Genomic DNA, 14034 nt, shown 5'->3' on the forward strand with positions numbered 1-14034 from the left:
GTTTTAAACTTAGTTGAATACAACCCAGTAGAAATAACACTTCCCATTCCTTTCTACTTCCACAAATCTCTCCTTCCAGGAGTTCCCTGTGGACCTTTCACTTACCTGTGTGCCGATGGGAGCTGCGTGAAGAAACCCAACCCTCAGTGTGACTCAGTCCCTGACTGCAAGGATCGCTCTGATGAGATGAACTGTGGTGAGATGTTAATAAGAGAAGATCTGCTCTAGTTTAGTGTGGGCAGCCAAATCAGAGGAGACCCTTCTATTTATAGTGGTATTGGCAGAGGGGCTCTAAAGAAGGTGATTCTGTCATGAGCTGAGTCTATGGGGCCTCTGCCCATACACACTAACCTGCAAATAAGTCCTATTGAACTTAATTGGACAGGGATGGGGAACCTGTGGTTCTCCAGGTACTGTTAGACTACAACTCCCATCATTCCTGACAACTGACCATGGTGGCTGGGGTTGATATGAGTTGTAGTCCAATTATCTCTAGAGGTTCCCCCACCCCTGTAACAGGACTTACATTTGAATAGACATGCTTAGGACTATGCTGTTACAGCAAGTATGATGAGCCTGTGTCCCTCCAGATGTTGATGTGCCAGGACTCTCGCTGTCTCTGACCAGTGGCCATGCTGACTGGGCCTGATGAGAGCTGGAGTCCAGCAACACCTGGAGGGACACAGCTTTCCCATCCCTGTTAGCATCTCAGATGGTAATAATGATGTCTTGCTAATAGCGCTGTCAGGGTGGGCCTTCAGGGATGCGGCAGATGCACTGCAGTTAAATGCTCAGCTTGGAGATGATCCAAAATGCTTGGTTCACATTATGCTGAGGAACCATCCTTGGCTTTCTGAATCAATAGTATTTGTTTATAACAAGCACAAGGCGAACATGTTTGTCTGCCTTCTGAGGTGATGATTTACAGGAGGTGCCAAAAAAGATGGGGATGGCTCAACACAGAGAGCTCCAGTCCTCGTTTTTTAAGGACTTGATTTTAAGTTGTTTCCCTCTTTCCTCAGACTGTGGATTGCAACCTGCACTGAAACGCATTGTGGGTGGTGCCCATTCTGTGGAAGGGGAGTGGCCATGGCAAGCTAGTCTCCAGGTGCGGGGTCATCATGTTTGTGGTGGGACACTGATTGCAGATCGCTGGGTGATCACCGCCGCTCACTGCTTCCTGGATGACAGGTGATTTGGGGTGATGGGGAAGGACATCTGGAATCTCTAGAAATGATACAATTCAAGTAGTCCATTAGCCACCACTCAGATAAGCCTCCCATCTCTACCTGATGATGTTTGGGTCCACGTCTACTGTGTTATTCCGGGCCTCCTTTATTTGACTCCAACGTCCCCAAGGGGGAACCAGTCAGTTCAGAATGCAACAGAATTCTCCAGCTAAGGAATTGTAATTGCAGACCTCTGCAGATTGGGGGCACACTGTTAATGGAAAAGGGAGGAGGCCACAGCCCAAAGGGACCCAAAGTTCACAGGTTCGATCCAGGTGAAAGGCTCAGGTAGCAAGTAAGGGGAATGGTCTTGAATCACTGCTGCCAGTCAGAACTGTTCGCCCACACTGTGAGAACTGGATGCCAGACTAGATGGGCCATTGGTGTGATCCAACAGGCTCATCTTATGTTCTCAGTAACAATGCTGAGCTAGGTGGATAATAGTGTGACCTGGTGTGAGGCAAGAACCTTGACCCTGTCCCCGTGAGCAGTCTTTTGGGTGCTGGAGAACAGGAGTGGCGTGCGTGCAAAGATCTTGCCAAAAGCCTTCCCTACCCTTTTCCTTTCCAGGCAGGCTTCCCCCACTGTCTGGACAGTCTACCTTGGCAAGCAGCTTCTGAATGTCAGCAGCCCAAACGAGGTCTCCTTCAAGGTGATTCGTATCCTGCAGCACCCGTACTACGAAGAGGACAGCCATGACTACGATGTGGCGCTGCTGCAGCTCGACCACCCAGTCATCTATTCAGCCTTCATCCAGCCTATATGTCTGCCTGCTAGCTCCCATCTCTTTGAGGCAGGCCTCCTGTGCTGGATCACAGGATGGGGTGCAACTAAGGAAGGAGGTAATCCGCAGTATATATATATCACATCCTTTCCAAGAGTCCCCTTTCTGCAGCTTTTTAAAATAAGAATCTAACCGAAGCCATGCAACTGGCAGCAACTTTGCGAGAACACCTCTTGAGTTTTGCAGAAACAGTGCATGTACAATGCTTAGGTGTGTCCTGTCCTGTCAAAAACCCAACTCACCATCATAAAGTAGTATGACAAGCTAAGGCAGAATGTCATCGCTGCAACCTGCTTTGCAGCAAGATGCTTCCAAGCTCCCCCTAGCGAATCTTTCCAGAAAATCATGCAAGCGTATGGATGGTATTTCAAAGTATCAGGTTTGCCAATAAGCTTGTTTGGGGGGGGCGTGGATATATGGGGAGGTTTTCACTGCTTCTCCTGCCTAAGACCTACTGAATGGGTAGGAGATGCAAATGTGGAATAAAATATGTATTGTGGATAATTTCATGAGGAGGTAGGATTTCTTTTTCCTTCAGTCAATCTTGCTGACCTTTGTACCCGACATGCAGGTCCCAGCAGTAAGATTTTGCAAAGGGTGAGTGTGCCGCTAGTACAGCAGGACATGTGCAATGAAGCCTATCACTACCAGGTTACGTCCAAGATGCTCTGCGCTGGCTACCACGATGGAAAGAAGGACTCTTGCCAGGTAACTGGGTGCACCACATCCCACAGCACAGAAAGGTCTTCTCAGGCCCTTGTCAACAAACTTTCTTGTTTCCATGCAACTCATTGCATGGCCAGTTTCAAAGCACATTTCTCCGATTTGTCTCCTTCTCTTCCACTTTTCCCCCCTGACCTGACTGGTGTTTTTTCCTTCTCCTTTCTTCCTAGGGCGACTCTGGGGGACCCCTTGCCTGTCAGGAGCCGAGCGGCAGGTGGTTTCTAGCTGGCCTGGTGAGCTGGGGAATGGGATGTGCACGTCCGAATTACTACGGGGTCTACACCAGGATCACCAGTGTAATGGAATGGATTAAGCAAGCAACAAAGAGCTGAGCAAATGCCCAACCCGTTCTCTCTTTCGAGGCAATGCAGGCTGCGTGGAGGAGCCACCTGCAGGCCTCACCCCTCTCTCCCATGTCCTATATTTGTTGGGACATCCCACATCAGCTCATGTCCCACTTAATATTCAACTGTTGCTAGTCAAAGATACAGTGCTGGGTAGCAGAAAGCATCTGCAAGGACCACAAGTGAGGTGGGACTGATATGAAACCCAAAATGTGAGGTGTCCCTGACTTCTGAGGAACTGCAAGTTATGCTCCCCTGCCATTTGGTCAGTTGCGTCTTTGGTGCTACCAAAGGTAGCGTCTGTCATTGGTTTGTTTTCTACGATAACCAGAGATGGGTAATCTAAGAACAAGAATGGGGAACCTTTGGCTCTTTCTAGATTCCAACTCCCATCCTTCCTGTTGGCTGCAGCTGATGGGAACTGGAGAAATGCTTAAGCCTTCACCTTAAGCACCCCAAAAACCTGGGCACTTATCCAACACATGCTCAATTACTAACTAGCTACACTTCAAACATTAAATTTGGCCAGAGTAAAGCAAGCGAACAGCAGAAAGCATATTGGAGCTGCTCACATGACTAGAACTCTGTGGAACTCTGCTGAGAGTGGGACACAACCTCCCCACAAAGAAAAATCAGTGGGGGTGACCGAAGAGTTTGTGGGAACACATAAATGCAGTGAGGGGGATAATCTGAGGGCCCCCAGTTGCTGTTGGACTCAGTCTGCCACCATCCGTAACAAGAGATGTACACTTTCTAGAAATCTTGAGGACTGGGGCAGGGTGGGGGGCGGAGGGAGAGAAAAAGAAACCAAATATATGCAATACTAAGCTTCTTATCAAACCCATTTTTACTGCTTTACCAGCATACATCGTCTTATAACTTAAATATAAAATTGTAGCATTTGACATATTTATGAAATTTGAAATGATCAATGCCTTAGCTTTGTACAAGCAATATTGCAAATGTAGCCAATTGTGGCCTATTTCGTTTTCTGAGTCTTTGTCAGGATTCTGTTCCCATCCAAACCTTTTGATCCTCCAGTAAGGCAAGATGGCAAGTGCCTTGTTTCCTAGTTTGCAGCAGTGTGTTATCCGAGGCTGGAGATAGAAAGGTCAACCAGAAGGTAGGACCAGCTGAAAACAACAGAAGCAGTAGGATGTTTGCTTCTGATATCTCCAAAGATTGCCAGAAGACAGCAAGCAGCAATTCACAAGCAATGAAGACCCTGTATGCTTCTCTCTCAACGGCAGCACATCAGGGATGAGAGAACCTGTAGCCCTCCATATGCCATTGGAGGACAACTCTCATCATCCTCGACTGTTGGCCATACTGGCTGGGGCTGATGGGAGTTGGGAACCCATACCTGCCTTAACCCATCAGAGAAGTTTAAGTCCCAAGTTTCATAACAAAAGTTTTATTGCCCTAGATTTCATCTCTAGGTTCTATTCCTTTGTCTCTTAAGCCCGATGGAAATTATCTATCCTATGACCATTTTCAAATACTATGACAAGCAGAAACTGGTGACATGCTCCTGAAGATATCATCATGTTTGGGCTGAAGGACTGCAGCCACTCCTATTCCAAAACACACAAACCGAGTGTGGAGTTTTGCCTCCTGGAGAGAAAAAAACGCAAGACAGCTGGCAGAGTTCAAATGCCTTTATGGACAAAACGGTTCTATACATAAAAGAGCACCCAGCTCACATACGGTGAGATGACGCGAGAATTTATTCAGGAGTTATTACACAGCAATCTCAGGCACAGTTTTGTGGCTACCATCCAATCTTAACGGAATTAGCGGCAGAGCCTGCTGTAGTAAAATGGGACTGGCTTTCTGTTAGAGGTGTTCTCTTCCTGACCTAACACTCCAGGAAGTATCCTCCTGTCATTCCCATTTATTGAAATAAAGCAGAACCAGCAGCCCTACAGTTGTTGTTGGGACTCCCAACTCGCATCAATCCCAGCCCGCAGGGTCAGTGGCCTGGAATGATGGGAATTAAGAGTCCAACACCACCTTGGAGAACCACAGATCCCCCGTCTCTGATATAGTGTTCTATTCAGGGGTGAGTGTATTTGTGAGTTCAAGCCTATCAAGAGACTGCCTCCCTACAGAGCAAACATGGGAATTTGGAATGGGAGACAAAAAAGCTGTAAGGCTGTGCTCTGCTGTTCCCCATAGGGGTCGCTGTGACTGTGGTCCAGTTCACATGCCACACTAAGTCAAACCATGGCTGAGAGTGAAGCCATGAGGATCCAGACTCCAGGAGAGGGGACTGTGACTGCTTTGCTCACCAGTTGCTCCACTGATACAAGCCACGACTTTGCCTAGCCTATCATCCAAACCTACACTTGTGATTTACCTCTCTCCAGTCTAACCATGAACTCTAACCAAGATTTGTGGCTTATGGCTCATGGTGTCTCTGCAAAAGTTAAACCATGAGCCTGGGTTCAAATTACAGTTGTACTTTGGAAGTCGAACAGAATTCGTTTGACTTCCAAAACGTCTGGAAACCAAAGCGTGTCTTCTGATTTGCAGCCAATTGGAAGCTGTGGAAGCCCCATCGGACGTTTGGGTTCCAAAGAATGTTTGCAAACCGAAACGCTCACTTCCGGTTTTGCGGCGTTTGGGATCCAAGGTACGACTGTACTTTAAATCTAGGCTTGGCACAGCTCAGAACAAAAAGGGGGAACGTAAAGCAGCGGAAGCAGCAGCAGCATCTTCTCCTGTAGGCCAGGTGCTCGCCCATCTGCACTAAGCCATGGTTTGGCTGGGGGTGGGGGCTGTGAACCAGGTCAGCATGACATGCCAACCCTAGGGCTTGTGGGGCAGGGGAGCGGAGAGATCTGCTGAAGGCAAAACACACACCTCTTCCATCCGTGTAAGAGTGGCTCATAATTTGTGACAAACGTAAAATGCTGTGTAAAAAGGTCCACAATGCAATATTATTCTAACTCCACCCGCACCCCGGCTGTGTTTTTTTTTTATTTTGAAAAAAGTACAGTACAAAAATAAAGACTTTAAAATTAACATTAAAAAAAAAAACATTGATCAGCATCATATCCTGAGACATCTGGTTTGTAACAGCTTAAAGTGACAAGAACAAGCAAAGCCAGAGAAGCCAAGTGAAAGGGAGAAAGCTGGATTAAGACAGAGGAAGGAGGCGGCAGAAGAGGGGCAAGTGGAAGGAGGGAAGGAAAGAGGGGGGGCAGGGGTCATGCACATAAAAGCACTAGTAGCCTGAAGGGCGATGTGATATTCATATTCAAGCCACAGTGGATTGAAGAGGTTCCTGCACAGAAGGAGAAAGGAGAAGCCCGCACTCCTAGAACCAAATTCTCCAGCTCTCATTGCAGAGGACAATGAGGGCTTCTTCGTAATGGAAAAGACAGCCCTTCTGCTAAATCCTGAGTTCTAATTCTGAGGAAGAGGGAACGCTTCTCATGGACCAGGAGCTACAGTGCAATATCTGTTCCTGCCAAGAAAACGTAAGTTTTTACAATTATCGGAAGGAAGGCAGATGTGGGAACTTGCAAGCAAAGTACTAGCAAGATCCACACCTCCCCTCCAAAGAATTAGATAGCTGCTTCTAGGAATAGAGCTTGTACGAAGATACTGAAAATGATTGCTACACTCTTCTGTTTCCACCTTCAGTTGAAATCAGTATCCTTAAGAGCACTTAACTCTGTATTGGGTTGTGGACAATGCCTGGCCACAGAATCTGGCTTCTTGTGAATCCAAATTTTCAGTTTCTTGGCTTAAAGGTTGTGAGCTTGTTGAAGGGAGGCGGATGCGCTAGGAGAGAGGATGGGCCAAAATGAGCAGCCCCTGCGGAAAACGAGCAACCAAGACTATTAGGGGAAGGGAGGTGGACATGGAGCAGATCTGCTATGTGTTGCATCGATTCCTGCCCCTCCCCATCCTGCACCTAGGCCCCGATTTCTCCTCCTGCTAGTTTTCCCAGACCACGCCGCTTGCCCTCCGCAATAGTTCTTAAGCACCATAACGAGAAATAAGCATATTACATGCAATGCAAATCTGCATTGATTTATTCTGAGCACAGATACATGGATTCCTGCAGTACAGGATGTGGGTTTCTCTGGTTTAGCACCAAGTGCCTGCCCTGCTGCTGAATGGAGAGAAGCATGTTTTGCACACAGAAGGCTCCAGGCTCAATCTCGGGCTTCTCCAGCTATGAGGGTCAAGGAATAGTGCTTGGACTCCAGACAGAGACCTTGGAGAACTGTTGTCCATCAAAAAATAGACAGCAGTAGACTGGGTGGGCTATTGGCCTACTCTACCACAGAGCAGTGTGGGGAACCTGTGAATCTCCCACTGTTATTGGACTCCATCTCCCATCAGCCCCAGCTGGCATAGCCAATCATCCAGGATGATGGAGTCTAACAAAAGCTAGGAGGGCAACAGGTTTCACATTCTTGCTATAAAGGCAGAATCAGAAGTTCACTGCAGGCAGCTATCTCTCCCCTGCTCCCTGGCCAAATTGCATTTCTCTTCTGCCCCAAGTTTCTTCATCCCACTCCGGGGCTGCAAAGGCTACCCTGGAAGACAAATTCAGGACAAGGGTGCACTAAGCCCACCCAAATGTCCGAGCAAAGGGAAGGGAGTGGGAGTCACTCGTCCAAGTCTGGGAGTGCAGACCAGGGCTGGGCTGGCAGAGGAGGAGGAGGAGGAGGAAGAGATCTAGGCTGGGAAAGAATAAAAGGTCTTTGCTGGCTCAGGGAGAGAAGAAAGAAGGTGAGGAAAGAAGGATTGGCAAGGCAGGGAGAAATGTGCACGAGTTGAAAAAGCTAAAGTGAAGAGGAACCCAAAAGGGAAGAGGGCAGGGAGGGAATTGGAGGAACCCTGGGGTAGACACAATTCCAATCTGCAACAAATTCAGAAGTAAGAAAAAGAAAAACACCACTACACACACGTGGTTTAGACCTAAATGCAGTGGCTTCCGAAATGAACTGATCTCCCCCCACCCTCCCTGAGCCTTTAGCCACCAGGTATTGCTTCCTCCCTGCAGAAGCATCACCTGCAGAAGCACCCATTTCGTGCTCCCCCCATCTGCTCCCGCCAGAAAAGGGAGCATGTGGCTTTAAGGTTCGATATTGGTTTTGTTCCTGGCTGTCTTCAGAGGTTGGCTGCACCTTTCTCCTCCTCTTCCACTCCGGCTTCCTCTCGCTCCTGCTCCACCACCTTCTCCTCTTCCTCCTCCTCCTCCTGCAGCTCCGCTTCCTTCTGCTCTTCCTCCTCTAGGTCCTCCTCTGTGCTCTGTATCCCAGCATGCAGTACAAAAAAAGGAAGGTGGAGCACAAATACTTGCAAGTCTAGCTACTAGATTGAACCTGTGACTTTCTGCACACAAGGCAGGTGCTCTGTAGGCGAGGATTTGGGTTCTCGAGAGGTTCACGAAAGGGCGGCCAAAATTATCAAGGGGGTGGAGAGACTCTCCTATGGGAAATGACTGAAGTCTTTGGGACTTTTCAGCTTAGAGAACGGGCAAGTAAGAGGGGGCATGATAGAAGTTTATATAAAAAAAAAAGCATGGCATGGAGAAAGCGGATACAGAATAGTTTTTCTCACTCTCATCCAATGAAGCCAAATGTTGGAAGATTCGGGACAGATAAAAGAAACTAGTTAAACTATGGAACTCACTCCCACAAGAGGCCGTGATGACCACCAACACTGATGGCTGTAAGAGAGGACTGGAGGATGAAGGGACCAATGGCTACTAACCAGGATAATAAAATTAATAATAATAATTCATTATTTATACCCTGCCCATCTGGCTGGATTTTCCCCAGCCACTCTGGGCAGCTTCCAACAGAATATTAAAAACACGATAAAACATCAAACATTAAAAACTTCCCTAAACAGGGCTGCCTTCAGATGTCTTCTAAAAGTCAGATATTTGTTTATTTCCTTGACATCTGATGAGAAGGCGTTCCACAGGGTGGGCGCTACTACCAAGAAGGCCCTCTGCCTGGTTCCCTGTAATCTCACTTCTCGCAGTGAGGGAACTGCCAGAAGGCCCTTGGAGATGGACCTCAGTGTTCGGGCTGAACGATGGGGGTGGAGATGCTCCTTCGGGTATACTGGGCCGAGGCCGTTTAGGGTTTTAAAGGTCAGCATCAACACTTTGAATTGTGCTCGGAAATGTACTGGGAGCCAATGTAGGGCTTTCAGGACTGGTGTTATATGGTTTCGGCAGCCACTCCCAGTCACCAGTCTAGCTGCCGCATTCTGGATTAGTTGTAGTTTCTGGGTCACCTTCAAAGGTAGCCCCACGTAGAGCACATTGCAGTAGTCCAAGCGGGAGATGGTTACGCTCTTTCTCCACGGACAGAGGCAACAATGCTTCTGAATATCAGCTGCTGGAAATAACGGAGGAGGGCTCATGGGCTCAGATTCTGCTTGTGGGGGTCCCAGTGTCATCTGGCTGGCCACTGTGTGAACAGGATGCTGGACTTGATGGGCTATTGGCCTGATCCAGCAAAGCTCTTCTTATGATCTTATGAAATAATTGCAGTTCCCGATTCAAAGAACTGGTATAATATGGCAGATAAGAGGCTCAGTGATGAATCAAAGCCTCCAGTTTTAATCCCACCTCTGCTGCAAACTCACTAGGTTAGGGGTGGGGAACCTTGGACAGCAGAGTGTGTGCTGAGCAACAGACCCAGTTCCTGCCTGTATTCATTAGGCACAAACGTGCCGTCTCTCCCTCGTGCACACAGGCAAGCAAGAGGCATTTTCACAGAACCAGAATGGCAAAGGCTTTTGAGGTAAAGCTGGAACAGATATGGGAATGGTGTGACTGGGGAGATGGGCTGCAGCCTGAGAATCAAGGGCCAGGTAAGAGGGCTTTGGAGAGCTGTATTTGCCCCCCAGTCCTGGGCTTCCCCACCACTGCATGAGATGGACCTAAGCAAACCACTGTCTCTCAGCTTCAAACTCGCAATGGCAATACTGGGGATAATACTGATTTTCCTGACAAGAGTACTATAAAGATTGCAACTAGATAATGCCTGCAAAAAGCTCTGGACACTTGACAGCACTACACAAACATTAAAAAGGTAAAGGTACCCCTGCCCGTACGGGCCAGTCTTGACAGACTCTAGGGCTGTGCGCCCATCTCACTCAAAGAGGCCAGGGGCCAGCGCTGTCCGAAGACACTTCCGGGTCACGTGGCCAGCGTGACATTGCTGTTCTGGCGAGCCAGAGCCGCACACGGAAACGCCGTTTACCTTCCCACTAGTAAGCGGTCCCTATTTATCTACTTGCACCCGAGAGTGCTTTCGAACTGCTAGGTTGGCAGGCGCTGGGACCGAACAACGGGAGCGCACCCCGCCGCGGGGATTCGAACCACCGACCTTTTGATCGGCAAGCCCTAGGCGCTGAGGCTTTAACCCACAGCGCCACCCGCGTCCCACACAAACATTAGGGATTCTTATATTCGTCAAGCCTCCTGGGAAATTCAACTTGTTCTAGAATAGCAAGCAAAGGACCGCATACGGCAGGTATGAGATGCTTGCTCTCTGGTGGGGTTCTGCCACATTTCCATGTTTAGCAAAGAAAGTGGGTATGAAATTATATGTGGTTTGATTTCCCCTCCCCTTCTCATAATCCAAGAACTTGAAGGTCATCACCCAGTGAAGCTAAACAGTCCAAGATTCAGGACAGACCAAAGGACATATTACTTCACAAAGCACATAGTTAAAACTATGGAACTTGCGGCCATGGGATGTGGTGATGGCCATCAACTTAGAGAGCTTTAAAGGGGAATCAGGCAAATTCATGGACAATGCAGCCATCAACAGCCACTAGCCACAATGCCTAGGTGTTACCTCAGTATCAGAGGATGCATGTTTCCCAGTACCAGATGCTGAGGATCTTGAATGGGAGAGGATGACTGAACTCATGTCCTACTTGCAGGTTTCCCATGGGATCTAGTTGGCCATTGTGAAAGATGCCCCTGTGCCTTCCATTTGACGTGAAAGGGTGCCTCATGGCCCAAAGCAAAGTAGTGTAGTCTTAACCAGCTTGTCATTTAGATTCTTCGCAGCTCAGCTGCTTAGAGTGTGGGGCTGATCACGGCTGCAGGTTTGATCCCCGTATGGGACAGCTGCATATTCCTGCATTGCAGGGGGTTGGATTAGATGATCCTCAGGATCCCTTTCACAACTCTACAATTCTATAATTCTGTGTCTGAAAACATGGAACTGGTAAAAATTCGAGATGCTAGTGATTTGCTCTCACCTTGGCTTTCCGGCTGGGCTCAGTGCACAGGCCGCTGGGCGAGCTGAGGAGCTCTTTGGAGACCACGCAGAGGAACTCCGACTGGTCCTCATTCCCATAATTATAGGACGACCCAATATTCACCAGCTGAGAAGTGGAAAAGGAGAGAATGCCTTTTACTGCAAAGTAAGCCAAGTGAGGAACATTCAGTACTTCTCTGAAACAAAATTCAGTAAAAATGGGAAGCTCCCAGGCTCTGTAGGCCACCTTTGAGCAAACTGCTTTTGAAAGCAGTGAAGGAATGCTAAAAATGAAGCAGTAGATGTGTACACTTCCTGTCTTTGTTGGTTGGTAAAGATTCGGGCATGCGGCCACTTTAAAAGCATGCATGAGCAAAAAGAGCAGGGATGGGCAAGTTGTTGAAGTCTAACTCCCAACAGTCCCAGACAGCAGAGCTAATGGCCAGAGGGTGGGGGTGGGAGAGGTGGTCCAACACTCCCTGCATGGCCACAGGTTTACCATCCGTGAAATACAGAGAAAGGAACAAACAAGTAATGGGGAGAGTTGGGGGTAATAGACACCAATTCTTAAGTTACAAGGTTTTGCTAAGGACCAGCATGAATGGAAACAGTTGAGGGAGAGAAGCCCAACATAGCTGGTCTCTCAATGGGTAAGATCTGCTTCCCATAGTCCCCTCTGTTGCAGCCAAGTGGCGCTTGTCTGGGTGTCTGAGATTCTGCAGAAGCTAAACCCTGGCGAAATCCATTTCCTTTTTATATAACCCCACCTCTTCCTGCATACCTGTTCAAAACGCCATCCATCTGACATAGTAGAAACCATTTGCGTGAGTTCTTCCTCCTGACACTGCAGAACCCTGTACACGTGTTTCGGAGGCACCTAGGAAAAAAAGCAGGAAACACCGGTATGAGATGAAAAAGCAGACCGCTTCATCCATGCAGATTCTCATTAGGACACCAAGCCAGATGGGGCTATCAACATCACTGGGCCTCAGATAGTTCTGCCTGCACTATCTACTTGTTGCAGAAAATCAAAGCGAGAAGCAATTGGTGGCTGTGAGAATTTACATCTGTATTTGGGAAGCAGCTGTAAGCTCAGTAGTAGATCAAATGATCTACCTGCAAAATGGCCCAGGTTCAAGCCCTAGTATCTCCAGGTATGGCAGAGAAAAACTGCTTGAAACTGTGGAGATCCACTGCTGGTCAGCAGAGACAAAACTGAGATGGTTGGACCAATAATAGCCTGTCTTGGTATAAGGCCCCTTCCGATGCACCTATGCAAATAATTCTTTGAGGCTTTCCTCATCAATTCAGTTGGCTGCCAGCTCCTGACTCAAAGGCGTCCTCTGCACCTCTCACGTGGCAGGGAAACAGTCAGTAGACTGGATGCGTTCAGAACAGGGATGAGACAGACCACAGTTCGCAAACAGAAGGTCCCAGGTTTCAAGCCTGGGCATCTCCAGTTAAAAGGATTCAGCAGCCCATGCCGTGAAAGACTTCAGCCTTCCAGCCACTGCCAATCAAAACAGACAACACTGAGCAAGATGAGCAGAGTGCCTGGCCTGCCTTAAGGCAGGTTACTAGAGCCTTTCTTTGAAAGCCATGCTAGAAATTCCCCAGGCACATTTTGCAACTGGCACAGGTCCAATTGCAACCACACGGAGACCTCTGCATGCCAAGTTGGTGACAGACATCTCCACCTGGCTGGCCTCTCCTCTCCAGCTTTCTTAAGTAGGTAAGCAGAAGCACGTATCTATATCCCACCTTTTCCTCCAAGGAATACATGGTTTATCCCTCTCCTCAGTTAATTACAACAACAACCCTGTGAAGTAGGTTAAGATGGGGTTGTCATATTTCAAAAAGTGAAAATCCAGACAGGTCCTAGTCCTCCACTCCAGCAACTACACTACACTGGCTTCTGCTATGCAGCAGCTATATAAATTAAGCAGCTAAAAAAATATGGGGGAAGCAAAATGTCACTTAGAGAAAGATCAGAGAGATTTCCCTTGAAGCCTGAATTTGTTCTATTGAATGTTTTAATGTGTTGTAAACCGCTTTTGAGACCCCCCCCCTTTAAAATGTAAAGTGGTATGGAAACGAAATGAAATAATAATATATTTCATTGGGTGGAGGGAATGGAGCCTAGCTGTCCTGCTATGGCGACCGTAACTTAGGTTCTAGGTGCCATTTGGCAATTACCTTATATATCTGAGTTTCTTACGCTGCTTGCTGGCTTCTTGTCATACCATGAGGGACAAGAGCCCAGGAGTCTGGAATGACCCCATTCCATTGAGTGTCCACAGATCTCCCTCTGCTTCTCAAACAATTTATTTTCTCCAATTTTCTCTCTGTTCCTGCCTCCCCGTATCTCCAAACCATGCAGAGAAGCAGAATCTCAGGAGTATCCCTCCCAGCAATGATTCACCACCCTTTTCTACTTTGCAATTAAAACTGTAATCTGAGATCCAGGCTAGGGAGTGCTCAGAAATTAAAACAACCAGATTCATTCACTTCCTCCTCTGGGGGAATGAAAGATTGGCCTTCTTTCTTCTACCAGTTCTGCAAGATTTCCTGCTTGCGCATCCTCAGAAGGTGGAATTTAAGATATTCTGCCATTCTGGGGAGGTGCAAAGCCCTCACCTCATACATGAAAGCTCCCTGTTATTGTTAGTATTTTTATTTTATTGCCAAAGGCCTTC

The 14034-nt window shown here is 47.8% G+C and overlaps 2 protein-coding genes across 4 annotated transcripts in view; one reads left to right on the forward strand and one right to left on the reverse strand.

Moving 5' to 3' along the window:
• The window catches only part of TMPRSS6 (transmembrane serine protease 6), a 30563-nt gene extending 26501 nt beyond the window's left edge, over positions 1-4062 (forward strand). Inside the window, exons 14-18 of the mRNA XM_083400741.1 lie at positions 80-196; positions 1023-1191; positions 1800-2071; positions 2585-2721; positions 2907-4062. Of these exons, the coding sequence (XP_083256867.1) occupies positions 80-196; positions 1023-1191; positions 1800-2071; positions 2585-2721; positions 2907-3068 (857 nt within the window). The 3' untranslated portion in view covers positions 3069-4062. The remainder of the gene's footprint in view (positions 1-79; positions 197-1022; positions 1192-1799; positions 2072-2584; positions 2722-2906) is intronic.
• The window catches only part of KCTD17 (potassium channel tetramerization domain containing 17), a 35584-nt gene that overhangs the window by 8257 nt on the left and 13293 nt on the right, over positions 1-14034 (reverse strand). Inside the window, exons 4-6 of one of the 3 annotated variants that reach the window (XR_014502385.1) lie at positions 12120-12215; positions 10514-11465; positions 4724-10137 (exon numbers count right to left, since the gene is read on the reverse strand). Coding sequence is in view for 2 of the 3 variants with exons in the window: in XM_083400850.1 (XP_083256976.1) it covers positions 8214-8354; positions 11340-11465; positions 12120-12215 (363 nt within the window). In the remaining variant the exon portion in view is untranslated. Of the gene's footprint in view, positions 1-4723; positions 10138-10513; positions 11466-12119; positions 12216-14034 lie in introns of those variants that run through there. The other 2 variants (XM_083400850.1, XM_083400851.1) reach the window with 2 other exon arrangements.

The sequence above is a fragment of the Podarcis tiliguerta genome (assembly GCF_965153285.1).
Source record: "Podarcis tiliguerta genome assembly, chromosome: 10".
Taxonomy (NCBI): Eukaryota; Metazoa; Chordata; class Lepidosauria; order Squamata; family Lacertidae; genus Podarcis; species Podarcis tiliguerta.